The sequence below is a fragment of the Mustela nivalis genome (assembly GCF_964662115.1).
Source record: "Mustela nivalis genome assembly, chromosome: 10".
Classification (NCBI taxonomy): domain Eukaryota; kingdom Metazoa; phylum Chordata; class Mammalia; order Carnivora; family Mustelidae; genus Mustela; species Mustela nivalis.
In genome coordinates, this window is record NC_139029.1 from 77,489,685 (window position 1) to 77,508,457 (window position 18,773).

At 43.0% G+C, this 18,773-nt stretch overlaps 1 protein-coding gene across 1 annotated transcript in view; it reads right to left on the reverse strand.

Annotated features, from left to right (window-relative positions):
* Nucleotides 1-1,654: 1,654 nt before the first annotated feature.
* Nucleotides 1,655-18,773, reverse strand: part of ABCA4 (ATP binding cassette subfamily A member 4) — a gene marked incomplete at its 5' end in the record, with an annotated part of 123,853 nt that continues 106,734 nt past the window's right edge. Inside the window, 7 exons of the mRNA XM_082688820.1 lie at nt 1,655-2,032; nt 7,967-8,053; nt 9,375-9,624; nt 11,498-11,790; nt 12,574-12,708; nt 15,430-15,571; nt 18,112-18,218. Of these exons, the coding sequence (XP_082544946.1) occupies nt 2,027-2,032; nt 7,967-8,053; nt 9,375-9,624; nt 11,498-11,790; nt 12,574-12,708; nt 15,430-15,571; nt 18,112-18,218 (1,020 nt within the window). The 3' untranslated portion in view covers nt 1,655-2,026. The remainder of the gene's footprint in view (nt 2,033-7,966; nt 8,054-9,374; nt 9,625-11,497; nt 11,791-12,573; nt 12,709-15,429; nt 15,572-18,111; nt 18,219-18,773) is intronic.

The following is an 18,773-nucleotide window of genomic DNA, read 5'->3' on the forward strand; positions in this document are numbered from 1 at the left end:
AATGTTGTAATTCTGCCCTGTGAACATCAGGAGTCATAAACTATTATCTCAGGATCTGCTGAGGCACTGAATTACCACATTGAGGAAAGCAAGTCTCACATAGCTTGAGGCCTGTGGGCTAATTCTTTCCGGTGCCTGAAACAGCTGTCCCACCCACGTGACACTGTCATATTTCTAGGGAACATCTTCTTTTCTATTTAAGCTTTGCAGCCCTGCTGGGATAGAACTCTGTCTTTACTGGTCTCTGGGAAGGAACCCAGTGTGTCACAAAGAATCTTTCAAATCCAAAGCTTGAAGTCTGCCCCACTTTCCCCTTACTGTCTCTTTAGAAGAGTCATCATAGCAGGCACAAATGAAGCTTTCCATGAGTCCTTTACTCACAGTGAAAGAGATTCTTTTTAGATTCCCACTATTCCAAAGTCTTGAACTCCCCAAAGAATTGGAACCTGAGAAGATCTGACAAGTCATATTCCTGGAATATCTCCTGAGTGGTCTTGTTTTCTGAACTGACTCTCCATTTTCTCTTCTTCTTCTTGGTAAATCTCCTTTATTCAACCAGACTGGGAGACGTTTCAATAGAGTAACACATTCTCAGGAGATTTGAGCTACACTGCCAACGTGAATTCTCCTCAAACCCAAATGAAGTGTGGACATGCCTCCTCCTCCTTGATTTTTTTTCCTGCTTGTGTTTTGTGATTGGTATTTAAAAAAAAAACCAAAAACACAGCATCCCTGTTGCTCTACCCGTCCTTTGCTGCTGTCTTTAGCTTTTTGAGGTTTCATGTTCCTGGACCTACTTCTTTTCCATATACTTTTCTTTGCTGGGTTTTTATAGTGTTCAGTTTGGCAATTAGTTGTTGAGTGTTTCTTGTGTGTCAGGAGCTGGGGAAAATGTTAAAAATGACACAGACATTGCCAATGGAGCGCTCAGGTATGGTAGAGACAGACAGCTAAAGTGAGCTTCCCTTCTCGAGGCAGTGTGGAATTTCCCCCATACCTGACTCTTTCCAGTCCTAGAAGCCTTCCTAAAACGACCACAGCCCACCACGAACGAGTGCTTATGGCCCCCTCCCTCACACAGGCGCCCCCAAAATGGTTTGGTTTAAAACGATTATGTTCTGATTCTTCGTGAGCTTTTCTGCAAATAATTAGATGTCTCATGAGCCACTACTCCCTCACACCCCTGCAGAAGATGCACACATCAGCACCGTGGAAATGGCACAGTATTACATGACATCTGTAAACAGTTACAGAGACAAGTTGGATCTCATGTCCAACCAAGCATCCACGCTCACTTGTTCTTGCCTCTTTGTCTCCTGTCCTAATTATACCTATGAGGTAGGCACTCAAATAAGCTGGGCAAACAGTCATGAAACCTAGATTTGGCTAATACCCTTTGACAATGGATAATGTTTATGTGTATTGCCAGTTGGGCGTTTTCTTCAAACCCTACAAAGCAGACTTGACATGGAACATCAGGACCAAGCCATTCACATCCACCCCAGCATTGCAGAACCTTGCCATGACTAGCACTTCTGTGGTAGCAGTGCTCACAGAAGCTCACGCCATGACAGGAAGCTACACCCACACAAAGGGATGTCTAAATACCAGATGGGGCACACCAGGGAGATGAGGGGATTCAAACAGTCTGTGATAAGTACATTTGTACTTTATTTTCTCTTTAAAAATAACACACACACACACACACACACATACACACACACAGAGGACAGCAGATCCACTGCAAGTGAGTGTGATATGGAGTTAGAGCTACTAGTAGGATGGGCTGGATTAGAAGGGTTTTTGCATTCATTTGGCTGGGTCAGTTTCCTCATCAGGTGTTTCAGGTGAGGAGGTCAGCTGTGGTTGCTCTTGGAAAGAGTCCCCTTCAGAGTTTGCGGTATGGCCTGCTTGGGTTTGTTTCGGTGGCTGAACCGGTCCAATCAGATGACCATATGGCAAAGTCTCCTGCCTTCCCAGCTGTCCAGAGTTTCTCTCCAGCAATAGGGAATGAGCGGTATGGCGATCAGACCTGTGGAAGGAGATCAGATGGATTCTTGTCATCTTGGTTTTGTGAAGAGATGGCATATCAGCTTTTAAATTTTCAAAGTTAAACAGCTGTCAATTGCTGAAGGAAGCTCAGTGGAGCATCCTGGGATTCTGTCAGATCACCAAGGTTACGAGCAATGCTTGTTTCCTTGTCTGTGAAAAGCTTGGACCAGATGACCTCTTAGGTGTAGACATTATAAAAGCTCATGCCATCTGTGTGCACATGCTTGCCTCTTTGAGGGACTCTATGCTTTCCGTACAGTTCCCAAAGGCTGTCATGGTATCTTTTGGTTTGTTTTTTAGCTTAAAAATGTTACCATGCTCTTCCTGTCTTATAAGCCAAGAAGTCATAATTTAGGCGATTCATGAGGTACAGAATTCCCTTTGTGTAGTTTCCAAAGAGGTGGCTCCTGGGAAGCACAAAAATCTGATGAGGGCATGGAAGGGTGGGAGAAATTGGAGCTAGGATTTAGGACAGCAGGCTCTAGATCAAAACTCAAGCATTATATCCAGCTCCTGAAGAAGGGGACACCTTTCTAACTAGAGAGACAAGGTCTCCAGTTAGAAGGCTGAATTCCTGTACCAGTTGTGGGGGATGGGAGGAGTGTCAGCAAGGGGGGGGGGTTAAATGTAGGTCTGCCTACATCCAGACAAAATGTGGTTTATCAATTATCTAGCTTAAAAATCACACAAGCTCTTGAGAAGACAATTAACCTAGTATTAAGGGCTAAGAACATGCTTTGAGGTGGGGCAAAAATCCCAGGCAAGACTGCAGGTATTTCAGAAATGAATTGATAAGGCTATAAATTATACATGAAAACTCTTTAACAATACATAAGGATCAGGCTCAACACCAAAAAACCAAAAAAATCCAATTCAAAAACAGACCGGAGGGTGCCTGGGTGGCTCAGTAGGTTAAACTCCAACCCTTGGTCTCATTTGAGGTCTTGATCTCAGTGTTGTGAATTTAAGCACCACATTGGGCTCCATAGTAGGCATGGAGCCTACTTAATAATAATAATAATAATAATAATAATAATAGTAATGGATTAAAATAAATTAATAAATTAAAAATATGCAGAGTACCTGAATAGATATTTTTCCAAAGAAATGGCTAACAGAAACATGAAAAATGCTCAATATCACTAATCATGAGGGAAATGCAAACTGAACCCACGATGAGATATCACCTCACACTAGTCAAAATGGATAGTATCAAAAAGACAAGAAACAATAAGTGTTGGTGAGGATATGGGGAAAATGGAACCCTCGTGCACTGTTCTAGGGGAATAGAAATTGGTGCAACCACTCTGGAAAACACTGTATAAAACAGGAATATCATTTGATCCAGTAATTCTACTTCTGGGTATTTACCCAAAGAAAACAAAAGCACTAATTTAAAGGGATACATGCATTCTTTTTTTTTTTTTTTTTTGCAGCATTATTTACAATAGCTGAGGTATAGAAGCAACCCAAGTGTCCACTGATAGATAATGGATAAAGACGTGGTGTACTGTGGTGAGCATAGCATAACGTATAGGGAAGCTGAATCATTATATTGTACACCTAAAACTAATGTAACATTGTGTGTCAACTATACCCAAATAAAAAAACTAAAGAAAAAAAGATGTGACACATATATACAATGCAATATTATTCAGTCATAAAAGAATGAAATTCTGCCATTCAAGACAATGTGGATGGACACAGAGGGTATTATGCTAAGTGAAGTAAGTCAGAGAAAAAGACAAATACCATGTGATTTCATTTATATGTGGAATCTAAAAATCAAAACATATAAACAAGCTAGAAACAGACTCATAAATTCGGAGAATAACCTGGTGGTTGCCAGAGGGGGAGGGGTGGGAGGGTGGATGAAATGGGTAAAGGAGATAAAGACATACAAACTTCCAGTTGTAAAATAAATAAATCATAGGGATGAGAAGTATAACATAAAAAATATAGTCAGTAATGTTATAACAATGTTGTATGGTGACTATGGTGAGCATTTGGTAATGCATATAATTGCCAAATCACTACATTTTTACAATAATTTATGCTGTATACTTGAAACTAATATAATACAGCATGTTAATGACACTTCAATTAAAAAATAAAATTGCAGGGGCACCTGGGTGGCTCAGTTGGTTAAGTGACTGCCTTTGGCTCAGGTCACGAGCCTGGAGTCCTGGGATCGAGTCCCACATCAGGCTCCCAGCCCCAATGGGGAGTCTGATTCTCCCTCTGACCTGCTCTCTCACTCTCTCTCTCTCTCTCTTTCTTTCAAATAAGTAAATAAAATCTTAAAAAATAATAAAATTGCAGTCAAAAAAAGGCTAAGGGCCAGAAACTTATCTGAGTTGTTCCTGCTTCTGGAAAACAAACATGATGGTCACTAATTTATAAGCCCATTTAAGATGTTTCTAAGTTGACTGATCATTTATCACCTAGTTATCTATTGAAACCTTGACCCTCACTCGTTTCCATAAAAGATTGTGACGTTCCACAAACCTCATCCAAAGGATATTTTCCAGTTCTGAGTCCGTCAAGAATTCAAAGCATTCTTGCTAACCAGACACACTGCTCTCTAGATAATGAAATGCCGGTGGTAGCCCTCACTCACGAGTGGGGTTGGAAAGCCACCAGAGGCTGAACTTCCTGTAACTGCACTGTCACATGTATTTGGAGGCAGGCTGTGAATGTTTTCTATAAATTACTGAGAGAAACAACCTTTTTCTTGTTTGTAAGAGACATTAGGGGAAACTATTTTAAAATGGTATAATGTAAACAAGACTGTAATTACTATCTGTTTCATGACATTTATTTACATACAACATTATACAAGAGAATTCTCTCTAATCTTTGTAAAGGTAGTATGTCATTAAGTCAGAGTTAGAGTTTGAATCACAAATTTATTGTAAAAATATACCAATTTAATAAAGGTGTTGCAGTAGGTTTTCTATTGTAATATTTTTATACTAAAATGTGACAAACAACATAGAAAATTGGGTCACATCCAATAAGGGGGAAAAGTTTGGAATTAAATGCTGCAGATCACAGGCCATCAGTGCCCCTCACCTGTACCAGAGATGACTTGGTGTTAGCCCTCTGAGAGAGAATATAGCAGGTTTGGGTGGGGAGACCACTGTTAGTTCTAGGAAACACTTCTGCTACCCAGTGAGTTATAAAAGAGGCTCATAACTGCAAATGGCTTTCAAAGAATAATTTTCTAGAGGTATAAACACTAAGTATCAGATTTGCAAATGAGGAGGAGTGCCTAGAAAATCTTAGCAGAACTATCATTCTCTGGACAGGTGCCTTTGCTTAGGCATTTCTGGGTCCTCTAGGGAGATGGGATACAAGGTTAACCTTGCCAAGTAAATTTTAGATCTCTACTAGTCAAGAGGAAGGGGAAAAATTCATTGCAAGCATGGCCTTGAAAAGGAGTGTTTCAACCAGTGGTAAGAATTGTGAGGTTTTTTGCAATTAAGAAACTGGTGGGAGGTTCAGCTGTAAAGGAACATATCTAAAATAGTAGAGTACATTTAAGTTTTCAAATGTGATTATACTATGGAGCAATTATACAAAACAAGTCTCACTGCTATATATAAAGGAAGATACCTTTTGCTAAGCTATTTGGAAAAGATACTTTAGGTTCTGCATTGTCAAAGCAGTGCAGCTAGTACGGGGTGATTCATGAGTAAATAGTATCCTGAATATGGCTTCACTATTCCATGTAACACTTAGGTTCACCCTTGAAGAGACAACAGAGTTTTAATAAAACCTGAATCGATACAGTAAGACAAATTAGCACTGGCCAAAAGTCTGTCCATCATGTTTTTTGGAAGTAGATAATTTCAGGATGTTTACTGTATCTACATTTCATAAATTCTATTTACAATCATTATCATCTACCTCTTTTGGGCAAAGTTCCAATGTTGTCTTTATGCTTCAAAAATAGAATTTGAATTCCATTATTCCAAATAGATTATTTTAAACTTTTCCAGACTTACTAGAAGAATGTAAGTATCTACCCTGAGTATAAATACAGCATCTATTATTCTATATAACTGATGTCATCTAGAATCTAGGAGTAGAGTCCTTTATTATAACTTCATTCTGGAACAAATCACCATATGGCATGTATACCTATATGTGTTGAAACTGAAAACTTGTCCTATGAATTCTTTGGTTTAGAAATGTCTAAATGTGAAATTGGGTGATTTAATAATATCAAGTGTAGATAAGAGATCACTTAAAACTTCTTAGTAAGTTCAGAAATAAGGATATACAATTTTAAGAAGTGCACAAAAAGCCCATATGTGTTTAGTTCTTTCATTGGATAAAAAATAGAAGTCAAATACTTAACAGGTCTCAAACTTATTTAAAAACTAAAATGGGGTGAAACATTGAAACTGAGAAAAAAAAAAGAAACTGGTGGAAGGAATGAGAATTTGCTAGGAAATAAGATTTTGTACATTAATGCTTATTGGAGAAATGCCTTGATTTTATTCTCTATGCAATTTTGGACAGAATAGCTGAATTAATCTGTCCCTTTAAAATCCCAAGCTTTGGGACGCCTGGGTGGCTCAGTTGGTTAAGCAGCTGCCTTCGGCTCAGGTCATGATCCCAGCGTCATGGGATCGAGTCCCACATCGGGCTCCTTGCTCAGTGGGGAGCCTGCTTCTGCCTCTGCCTGCCATTCTGTCTGCCTGTGCTCGCTCTCTCCCCCTGTCTCTTTCTGATAAATAAATAAAATCTTTAAAAAAAAAAAAAAGATAAAATCCCAAGCTTTGGCACCTGGCTGGTTCAGTCAGTAGAGCATGTGACCCTCAATCTCAGGGTCATGAATTCAAACCCACATTGGGCCTGAAGCCTACTTACAAATTTTAAAAAAAATTCCCTGGTATAAGCCAAGGTGCTTGGACAGTGCTTTTTCCAGTGCTTTCTCTAGTGCTCTCTGTCTGGGGAACTGGGGTGGGGTAGACATGCTCCTTACATGGAGCACAATGCCAGGGATGGATCTTGGAAGCACCTATCCCAAGAGTTATCACAGGCCAGGATACACATTTCTTATTGCTTCTTCCTTCACCACCTTGAGATTTTTAAAAATCAATTAATTTTTAAAGTAATCTCTATACCCAGTGTGGGGCTTGAACTCACAACCCCACGATCAAGAATAGAATGCTCCACCAACTGAGTCAGCAAGGCACCCCTTGATATTTTTATACAGAAAAATAAGTCCTCTTCCTAAAACAGACAATAATCTTTTCTCTAACCAAATATGTCCACCATTGAAATGAAGTGCCAGTTAATCTCCTTCCTTTAAACTCAAATATACAGCCAAAAACATAAATGTCAAGTATCCTAACAACCCAAACATTGTAATACTCTCTTATTTTCCCTGCTTCATATTTCTAAATCTCTTTTTTAAAAAATATTTTATTTATTTATTTGACAGACAGAGATCACAAGTAGGCAGAGAGGCAGGAAGGGAAGCAAGCTCCCCGCAGAGCAGAGAGACTGATGCGGGGCTCCATCCCAGGACCCTGGGATCACGACCTGAGCCAAAGGCAGAGGCTTTAACCCACTGAGCCACCCAGGGGCCCCCCTGCTTCATATTTCCAAAACCAAGTCTTTTCACTATAAGAAAAGCATGTGGGAAAGTTCTCAAAAATGCTGTCCCACACCACCTAGATAGCTTCTTGATTATAAAAGGAACCTCCACAACCACTGACTGAACAGTCCCTCAGCACAGAAGTGGTGGGGAGCAGCAGGAATGTGGTGGGGATGTGGTATGGGGGGGACTCTCTGTGGGAGGCATATCTGGACCTTGGGGTCCCTCAGACCCAGCGTACCAGTCCCTGAGCTGAGGATCTGCCTCAGAGAGTGGACTGTGAAAGAGGAGCAGGAGTACCTTGGCTTGTCGGCTGGCTCCAGCGGCTCGAGGGTGCAAAGGGAGGTCATGAATTTCAGTCTGCTGTTTAGCAAAATTCACAAATACCTGGAGACAAGAGTAGGAGAGCAAGAGTAGGTAGATGTTCCCAGAAAAATGGTATCCTTGACCCATCCACCCACCCACTTTCTGTCTGTATTCTACAGTTAATGTATGGCCCTGCTAGAGCAGCTCTGTCCTGCAGGAGGGGAGGGTGGCCCACCCACAAAGCCTAGCCACCCATGCCCAGGATAGGCTCGTTTCTTAGAATTCTGCGCTGAGTCAAAGGAATTCCCATGGGAAGATTCAGAGGACTCCAGGTAGATTCTCAGCTAGCAGCATCCTCCTAACCCTCTAAAGAAACTGAAAACAAAAAAGCAAAAACAGAAGAGGAGTCCGATCTCCCCTCTTTTCTGCTCTTTATTCAATGTGCGCTATGGCTATGATTCCTGCTCCAGCCTTCACCTGCTGGCCAAAAGGTACTGGTGAGCCAGCCCCTCAAAGGGTATATGGAGACTTGCCTATTCCCACTGCTTTATTAAGCTGCCTTAAGGATGTTTATTCAAAACAAACCAAATGGCAACAACAGTAACCCCCCAGAAACAACTCAAATGTCCAAATGGGCGAATGGATAAACAAACATGGTATATACATATAGTGGAATATGACTCAGCCTTTATAAGAATATTCTGACACATGCTACAACGTCAATGAACGGAGGACATTATGTTAGGGGAAATAAGCTAGACACAAAAGGACAAATACTATATGATTCCACTTACATAAGGTATGTGTAGTAGTCAATAGAAAGTAGGGCAGTAGTTACCAGGGCCTGGGGGAGGTGGTTAATGGGGAATTCTTATCTAATGGATATACAGTTTCAGTTTGGGAAGATAAAAATTTCTGGAGATGGTGATCCATTTCACTATACTCAATGCCACTGAATTGTACACTTAAGAATAGTTATTTATGTTATATATACTTTGCCATAATAAGAAAAAAAAGTGATCACATTAAATACCCTGATTCATGGCACGCAGGCTTTTCAAAAATCCCTGAACTGAAATGAATGGGTGCATTTGATTGTATGAAAATTAAGCATCGATAACATTGATCTGAAAAGGAAAAAAAAAAAAAAGAGCCACTACCACCAACCAGGAAGAATGAAAAAAGATCATAGTATAGTGGGGAAGGATGATGTAAAGTCAATGAAATTTGCTGATGACTAAAATATTGTTGGAAAACAATTTTGGATCTGCCAAGCTTTACCCTAATGGATGGAGGCACCAGAGCATGAAAAATAAGGCGTGTGGCGCCAGCACTCATGTGGCTTCCAGCCCAGACTGTGTGCAGCCCCCTGCCACACACACGGGGCCGGCGGGCAACCTGCCTGGTCCAGCGTGGTCTGCGTGACGGAGTACTCCTCGATGAGCAGGCTGTCCTTGTGGGAGATGAGCAGCCGGAAGATGCGGGCCAGGGAGGAGGAGGAGACCTGGAACTGGAGCATGTTGTAGTGGCGCTCCCGCTGCACGCTGCCTGGGAAGTTCCCCTGGAAAAACTGTTCCACCGGATTCAGGTCGGGAAGCAAGTCTTCCTTTGGGGATCTGATCTTCATCGTGACAATGTAGCCATCTCCAAACCTAGGTGACATGCAGGGTAGCCCGGCACGGGCCCGTTAGTAGCTGGGTCTAAGGCAATTCCAAAATAAGGAATAGATTCATCAAAAATATTGAGGATGATAGGCCCATACTATAGAACCTGTGTGCATGTTTAACACTAGGAGGAAAAAACCTGTGATGGTTCCCAGAAAAAAATAGTCTGGTATTAGTCTGTAGAGGCCCAAATGTCTGTGTGGTGAAGTGAGTCATCAGACCTGTGTCACAGCTTCCTGGGTCCAACTCCTGTAGGCATGGATGCTCCCTGCTCCTTTCCCTCCCATTTACCTGCTGAAGCCAAAGGTGGATTTAGCCCCTTGTGGAGATCACAACCTGCCCACAAAGGCCTCTGGAACTAGTATTTACTCAGTAATGGAAAGGCTGCCTCCTTCTTCAAAGAGATCCCCAGGAGGGCACCAAGACTTGAGAAGCAGCATTTCCCTGTGGAAATTTTTTCCAGAACAAGTGAGAGCTGCTAGGGTCAGGACCCTCAACTCTTCCCCCTTCTGTGTTAGTTATAATTTACCTCAATGCTCTCTCTATGACCAAGGGTTGTTCCCCTCTACAATAAAATATCTTTCCTTGCAGCTCTGGAAAACTGACTGCCCCTCCACATGGGAGATATTCCCTTCTCACCTGCTCTACCATGAGGATACTGATCAGAGGGAAAGCAATGGGGAATCCATCCATGTCTTCTGCCGTTGGACCCAGGAAGCTCTGCTATGGCTCTGGCGACCTTGTATGCTGAGGTGGATGTCAGTCCCTCTAGATATTTGTGCAGCGTCACTCAAATGCTGCTAACCTACTAGACCTTCCTCTCGATCACTCATCTGCCCTGATGCATACGAAGGATGATGTGTCTTGGGTAACAGTTCCATGGGTACAAGACTAAGCATTTTGGCCTCAGTGAGGTAGGTTATGTACTGTTCTTTTTACCAACGAGCACAGCGACTTTTATATTCTGGGCTCTTAAAAAGCGTTTGTTTAATAACTGAGTAATAACTACGAATCCACCCTTCCTAGTTTATCAAGTGTATCAGAATGCAAGGAAGCATGGCATTATTATCATAACCTTATTTTAGCTGATTAATTGTGGTTTGGGGACATAAACTATTATAAATAATTCATTGTTTATGACAGTTTACAATTTATGGGGACAGGGTAATCCTACTGAAGAACACTGGCATTGTTGGTTGACATATACTTCATGGTCACTTCTCAAACTCAAAAGCATAAACATGTCTTAAAGGAAAACTGATTCTCAGGCTCTTTGGTCTCCTAATGATCCCTATTTTGGTCATGGATTCTTTTTTTTTTTTTTTTTTTTTAAGATTTTATTTATTTATTTGACACAGAGAGAGAGATCACAAGTAGACAGAGAGGCAGGAAGAGAGAGAGAGGGAGAAGCAGACCCCCTTCTGAGCAGAGAGCCTGATGCAGGGCTCAATCCAGGACCCTGGGATCATGACCTGAGCCGAAGGCAAGAGGCTTTAACCCACTGAGCCACCCAGGTGCCCTATTTCTTATTAAATAGGCCATAGGTGCTGGATCCATTGGGATAAGTGGTGGGATAATGAGGCTGTGGTAGTGACCCTTCCTCATTCCAGGCCCAATCAGAACCCCTCTGGAGACTCAGGGATTCCTCAACTGCAGGTAATTAGCCCAACCTAGAGAAGTTTCTTTCAGCACAGCAGCTTTTTCTGTCTGCTATTGTGACACAAGGCCCAGACCACATGCTTCTGCCCACATGATAAGGGGAGCAGGACCCTCCCAAATGTCAGTAGAGAGCACAGGGCCTTGTCGACATCCTCTCTCACCAAAGAAGGTAACAAAGGTGACCCCCAGCATATATCCTTACTTGCACTTGAGGTGCTGAATGGTGCCCAGACACTGAAAGGTGCCCTTTACCATGATGGCCAGTCGGGTACACAGAGCCTCACATTCTTCCATGCTGTGGGGCAGGAGAGAGGAAGTAAGCAGGGGCAGGGGTGTGCGGAGCCTTCCAGTCTGCCCACCTGTTATACCCCAGCCCCCAGGAATCTCTTGCCTGTGGGATGTGAGGACCACAGCTCTCCCTTCTCTGATGATGCTCACAATGGTGTTCCACAACATGCGGCGTGCCTGGGGGTCCATGCCCGTGGTGGGTTCATCCTGTGGGGAGGCAGAGAGGGGAGGGAGCTAGGCTTGGAGCCTGCCTCTCCTGGTTATTGTACCCTCCTTGGCTGCCCCCCTCTAAGCAGTTCTGCTCTCTGGCAGACAATACGCAAAGTGCCTCCCCAAGTGGGCAAGATTTGGGGAACCCAGGCTTCGGGTGGGGAAAGCAGGGGATCAACCAGGAGAGTAAAGAGACATTATGCATATCCATTGACCCCCTTCAGCCCACGAATGGGTTAAGATTAAGACAATGGCAGAATTATCTCAAAAATGAAAAAACCAACAACCTTATACATACACTTGCAAGGAGGCCGAGACATAGCCCAGGTGACTTGTATGAGTCGCCTCCCAGCCCTGCAGCCCATGTCCTCATAAACCCCTGACTGCACCGGCACAAGGGCCTTGGGTGTAGTGCAGCTCCAGTGAGAATCACACAAGCCTTTGATCCATGCCAGTGTTCTTGCCCACTCTGTATCCTGAAGAGACATCCTCCAGCAGTAGTAATTTCTGACCAGAGGGGCTAAACTTCCCTGCTATGAGCCTGTGGGCCCACAAGACACCTCCCAGGGGCTCAGCGTGAGAATATGTTATGACTCCTGTTGTCCCCAAGAGTTGTGAACCAAACACTGGCTTGATGTGCTCAAAACAAGCAGTACAGGAAACAGTCTAGACGAAAACAGATCACTGTGTTTTCTAAATCTGCTGGCCTAATCACAGAGGTGCAGCTCTTGGTTCAAGCCCTTAGGATCATCTATCCCCACGAGTCCTGGTGACCCTCACCAGCAGCACCAGAGGCGGGCAGCCCATCAGTGCGATGGCTGTGGAGAGCTTCCGCTTGTTGCCTCCGCTGTAGGTGCCGACCAGGCGGTCTGCGTAGAGAGACAGGCCCAGGCTCTGAATACTCCAGTTTGCCACCTAGGGAAGAGGAAGAAAACCCATTGTGAAAAGAAAAACAAGCGAACATCCACCAATTCAAAGTCTTAGGCTCCCAGATCTCACTTTAGGACGACAGACACAGGTAGGCTGACATATGGAGGTTCAGGGGGTTCATGGGCTTCAGGGGCCAGACGTCTCCTTTCCATACTGTGCCTTACATCACAGTGTGGCTTGGTACAGTCCCCAGAGAAATGACCTTCAGCCTTACAAAGAGCAAGATAGTGCTTCTCACCCACTGTCCCAGACTACGGGTAAGGGTGGAAGAGTCCCAGGGTCTGTTGGTGGGTCTCAGACCCATTGCTTCCACCCTTCAACAGGATCATACTTGAAGTCTCGTGCATCTAATATGTACTTATCGAGCCCTGCTATGAGTCAGGCACTGCACTAGGCCCTGGAATAATGTTGAACATAGCCTTGCTGTTGTACTCACAGATGGGAGTGGGAGATGACACACAATCGAAATAATGACAGATTATAAAAGTGCTTTGAGAAAAATCAGTGGAAATGATGGCAAAGAATACTGTGTAGGGGAGTGTGGGGGGGGGGAGCGCACACACAAAAAGAAAACTAGAGAAGTCTTTGGAGACAAGCCTACCAGGCTTCTGCCTTCTGTACTTACTATATCTCTGCCTGAAATGTTCTTCCCCTAGCCATCCCCACGACTCCCTGTCAGTTCCTTTAGGTCTTCATTCAGAGGTCACTATGCCACCCTATCTAAAAATCTTCCCTGCTTTATTTTTCCCCTACTGACTTTTCATTTGCAAATGCACTGTATATTTTACTTACTTATCTATTTAGTATCTGTCCTTCCCACTAGAATGTAAGCTTCACTTTTAACTTCTTACTTGGAATAGTTTCCAGCTTACAGGAATGTTTAAAAATAAGAATAATACAAAAATATTCATAAACACTTTACTCTCTTTTTCTCTCTCCCTCTTATGCATGTGTGTGTGCACATGTGCATATATACACACATATATGATTTTTTCAGAGCCATTCAAGGTAAGTTATATATCATAACCCTTTATTCCTAAATACTTTAGTGTCTACTTCCTGAGAAGAGAAATACTCTTACATAACTTCTGTGCAGTTATCAATGTCCCTAAATTTAACATTGTTCTGATACTGTCCTCTGATCTGTTCTTCATAGTCTGGTTTTGCCAACTGGCCCAATGGTGGCCTCATGGCATTATTTTCTATCCAGTACAGGAAGCAGTCTAGTGTCCATTACTCAGTCACTGTGTCTGCTTAGCTCCTGTGATCAGGAACATTTCCATAGTCTCTCTTTGTCTTTTGTGACTTCGATAACTTTGAAGAGTATGGCCCCAATATATTTTTTTTTAATAGAATGCTACTTTGGAGTTTGTCTGATGTTTTCTCATGACAAGATTCAGGTTATATGTCCTTGGTCAGAATATCCTGTGTTGTGTCCTTCTCACGGTATCACCTCTAGGGTCAGGACATGTCCAAGCACCTCTTATAAGGAATGTTAATTCTGATCACCCAATTAAGGTGCTGTCTAATTTCTTCATTGTGAAATTATGATGCTTCTCCCTCACAACCAATAAGCAATCTATGGGAGATACTTTCAAGCTCTACAAATATCTTGATTTATCAACCATGAATGATGCTTGTGCAATCCATGATCACTACAAAATGATTTTTCAACTCTAGAATTTCTTCCACCCTAATTAGTTGGCTCTCAGCACCTGTGTGTAGGTAAGAACCATCCTTTTTCTCTTATTTATCTATTTACCAGTATAGAGTTATAAATTCCTCTGTTTCCCCCAATGTCTTATAATTTATCATGGTGTTTATTGTTTTGATGTTCTAACTGTACCCTGTTTGGCTATTGGGAACCCCTTTAAGATGGCTCCTGCCTAGCTCCGACATACCTCTTTTTTTTTTTTTTTTTTTAAGCACTTTACTTTCTGGCATAATAAGATGTTTCAGGCTCATTTTATACCTATACTGTCCCAGCTGTGGAATTTGTCATTGCAATAGTGTTACAGTAGCACTGCATGGTGTCAGATGGGAGCTACACTCTGGAGGGCATAGCATAATGCATGGAGTTGTCAAATCATGTTACAACCTTCTGGCTAATGTCACATTGTATGTCAACTATACTTCAGTAGAAAATAGTGGAGGAGAAAAGTAAAATTCAGCCCGTGTTCTTTAGCCCTTTGCTTTTTTTTACTTAACAATAACTCTAGGAAATAACTCCCTATCAGTTCACAGAGGTTTTCTGTGTGTGTGTGTGTATGCGTGTGTGTGTGTGTAACAGCTGCGTATGACTTTCTTATGTACATGGAGCATAAATGAGTCAACCAATCTCCTATGCTTGAGTATTTAGGTAATTCCCAATGTTCTGTGACTACGAATGTGATGAAGAAGCTGTTCATGTATGTGTATTTTGCACTGTGGGAGGGTGTATCTTTGGGTAAATTCCCAGAAGTGAGATTGCTGAATCCAAGGGTAAATACATACATTGCTTTGTTAGATAGGAAGACAGGGATTTTCTTGTTTTGTTTACTGCTATTCACCCAAATATAGCAGTATTTGGCATACAGTAGACACTCAAAAAGCATGTGTTGAATGGACAGCATGTTTCAGCTTTCCCATCCCCAAATAAATTCACTCCCATGAAAAAGGCTTAGGAATTGCTAAACTCCTGAGTGGCTACAAGAAACCATTTTTTACCCTCTCAATTTCATCTGCTGGTACACCTCGAAGCCGGGCATAAAGGTAAAGATGTTCTCGCCCTGTAAGCAGGTCATCGATTGCATCAAACTGAGGACAGTAGCCCATATTTTGATGGACGTCAGATATATTGGTTAAAATACTGCAAGAAGAAAAAGGAATCAGCAAGTTTTCTTCAAACGGGTTGGGGGTGGTGACAACAGAACTGAGGCTGGAGAGCTTCGGTCAATGGGATACACAAGCTACCTCTTCTATTCTGCTTTGCTTCACAAATGTGCAAAACATTTATAATTCAAAGCAGGGGCCCTTTGGTTAGAAACTGATGAACTTCTGGAATTCTGAGCATTGAATCCAATAGATCTTTGCAAGTTTCTCTTTCTAGGATAAACTGAATCTCTGTTACCCAAGTCAGATTTAGTTTTGGAGTGGGTCACCTCATATGTGGATTTAAAAACGAAGGGAAGATCAGGCTTTAGAAAATGACCAGTGAGGGGTGCCTGGGAGGCTCAGTCCATTAAGCATTTGACTTATGGTTTTGGCTCAGTTCATGATTTCGTGGATTTTGGGATCAAGGCCTGCATTGGGCTTCTTGCTCAGTGGGGAGTCTGTTTGAGATTCTCTCTCTCTCCCTTGCCCTCTGTCCCTCTCCCGTTCAGTGCACACACACTCTCTCTCTAAAAGTAAATAAATCTTTAAAAGAAAAAAAAAAAAAGAAAATGACCAGTGATTTCTGATCTCTTTCAGACATCTGGGACATAATCAGAGAAGATGCATGCACCCTTAAGGAAGTAAACTTCTCCATCTGGGGTTTTGGCAGAGATACAGTAAATGAAAGGGGAACCAGTCAGATTCGTACCCAGAGCAAGAGACTGGCAGGGAGCAGAGAGAAAGTGAATTGAGTTTATCAACTCCCCTTGACTGATAATGTTCTCCCTGACTAGAAAATACATTGCCTTGATGAAAAAATAAACTGTCAAATCTAGTCTAATCTCTCCCTGCTCCCCTGCTTCCCTTGTAGCTTAGGATCTATGAATAAAAGATGGGTGTGACAGGATGGGACAGAGAGACACCACGCGGCCCCCGCACTGTAATACAAAGTACTTCAGGTATGTCTGGACCAGTTAAAGCCATCCAGGGAAGCAAGGAGAGTATTTTTCCAAATTCATGGGAGCTTGTCCTACCAGAGGAACCCAATCCTGCATCTTAAACTTACAGCTGTGTTCCAGTTTTCACTTCATCTAGCTTCTGTCTCCTAGGCATCAGGCTGTGTCTTACTTGGACTGTCCTCTGATGTCTTAAGGAAAATCCCATTATATCCTCCTGCCTGCTATCCCTTGGTCCCCCAAGATTCCTTTTGTTACCACTGTCAAGTTACTTGCTTGGTTGCAGGCTAAGCTGGATCTACAGATGAGACCGACTCAGCCATGGCCTGGCTTTACCCCTGCTTGTTCCTTTGCTCTAGACCCAATAGGGATGGCTGGGGAAGGCCGAAGAACCAAAGTCATCTGGTCTGAGCCATGTCCAGTGGGCCTTCAGCCATGTTGCTGAGAAGTCAGCACTGCCTAACTCTGCTTATAAATTGAGGCAGAGTGTTTGTCTGGGCACATCTGATGCCTGTGAGCTCTGCTGTTCAGGGAGCAGCCTGGAAAGTGACAAACAGTGTAGTCTCATATTCTTCTTCTTCTTCTTTTTAATTTTATTTATTTATTTGACAGAGAGAGATCATAAGCAGTCAGAGAGGTAGGCAGAGAGAGAGAAGGAAGCAGGCTCCCCGCTGAGCAGAGAGCCCGATGCGGGGCTCGATCTCAGGACCCTGAGATCATGACCTGAGCCGAAGGCAGAGTCTTTAACCCACTGAGCCACCCAGGCGCCCCTAGTCTCATATTCTTGATCCTGTGCCATAGAGGACCAGTCTGTTTACGCACACCTTGTTCCGGAGAGCAGCAGGCACCCTCCAGAATCCAAGGACACATGCCAGTTTTCCCTTTATAAAGGCTCCTTGGCCAAGCACTGGTACAAAAACAGCCCAATCAGACTAAAGCCCCTGAAGTTTCTTAAACCAACCCCCATCTAGAAACTCGATCCAGAGAAAGGGTACTTCCCCACGGGGGTTCTTAATCTGGGAAAAAAGTGAACTTTTTGCAAAAATGTAGAAAATGTATGGAGGGAAATAATGGGGGATAATGGTGTGTGCATGTGTGTGTATGTGTGTATTTTTAAGACTTTTTCTTTTTTTAAGTAATCTCTACACCCAATGTTGTGCCTGAACCCACAACCCCAAGATCAAGAGTCACATGCTCTACTAAATGAGCCAGCCAGGTGCCCCAATAATGGTCTATATATTTATGAAGAAAGCGCAAATGTCCATCAGACATTTAAAGGAGTCTATAACCTCAAAAAGACTAAGAACCCATGACATAGTGCTTCCCAGAAGTTTCCAAGAATCCATGCTTACAGGGGGCATGTCTTAACAATCACAGTTCAATTCAATTTCCCAGAAAGTCTACATCTGGTACATTTTGGACCATGCTCTCTGGGAGGCCTACTCCTCTGCACAGATCTGCCAAGCTCTAAGGATCATCCTTATTACAGGGTCTGATGCTCACTCTCCTTATGCTGGAACAGGAACATGGCTCAGGACCTGTGAGAGACACCCCAAGACAGGAAGAGCAGGACACTCACCTCTTGCCTGCTATAGTGGCGTCACCAGAGGTCACTGTGGTGTCTCCAGTAAGCATCTTGAATGTGGTTGTTTTGCCAGCTCCATTCACTCCCAGAAGACCGAAGCACTATAGGAGAACATATAAACTGGCCTCATCCTACAACCCAAGCAGCCCAGGGAGTGGGGACTGTGAGGACTGTGAGGCCCTAGGGCAAGTGTGTGGGTAGATGGGAAACACTTTCAACTTGGCTGCCATGGCGAAGACCACTAGCCATGTGTGGTACAGGCTAGCAGAATTTGCCACCTCAAGATATGCAACTTTAGCCTCAGGATGCTTTTGAGCTGAAGGCAATTAAGGAGCAGCAGATACAAGAAAAGCTCTTTGGGGGCACCTGGGTGGCTCACTCGGTTAAGTGTCTGTCTTCAGTTCAGGTCATGATTCCAGGCTCCTCTGATGGAGGCCTGTGTCGGGCTCCCTAGTTGGCAGGAGTCTGCTTCTCCCTCTCCTGTTTCCCCTGCTTGTGCTCTCTTTCTAATAAATAAATAAAATCTTAAAAAAAAATGAAATTTCTCTGCCCTCTCCTGTGCCTCAAAGCACGACATAAATTTACAAGGTATCCTCTCTTGCCCTAACAGGAAGAATAAAAGTTAATTGCCAGAAACAGCTTCCAAGCCTTAGCCT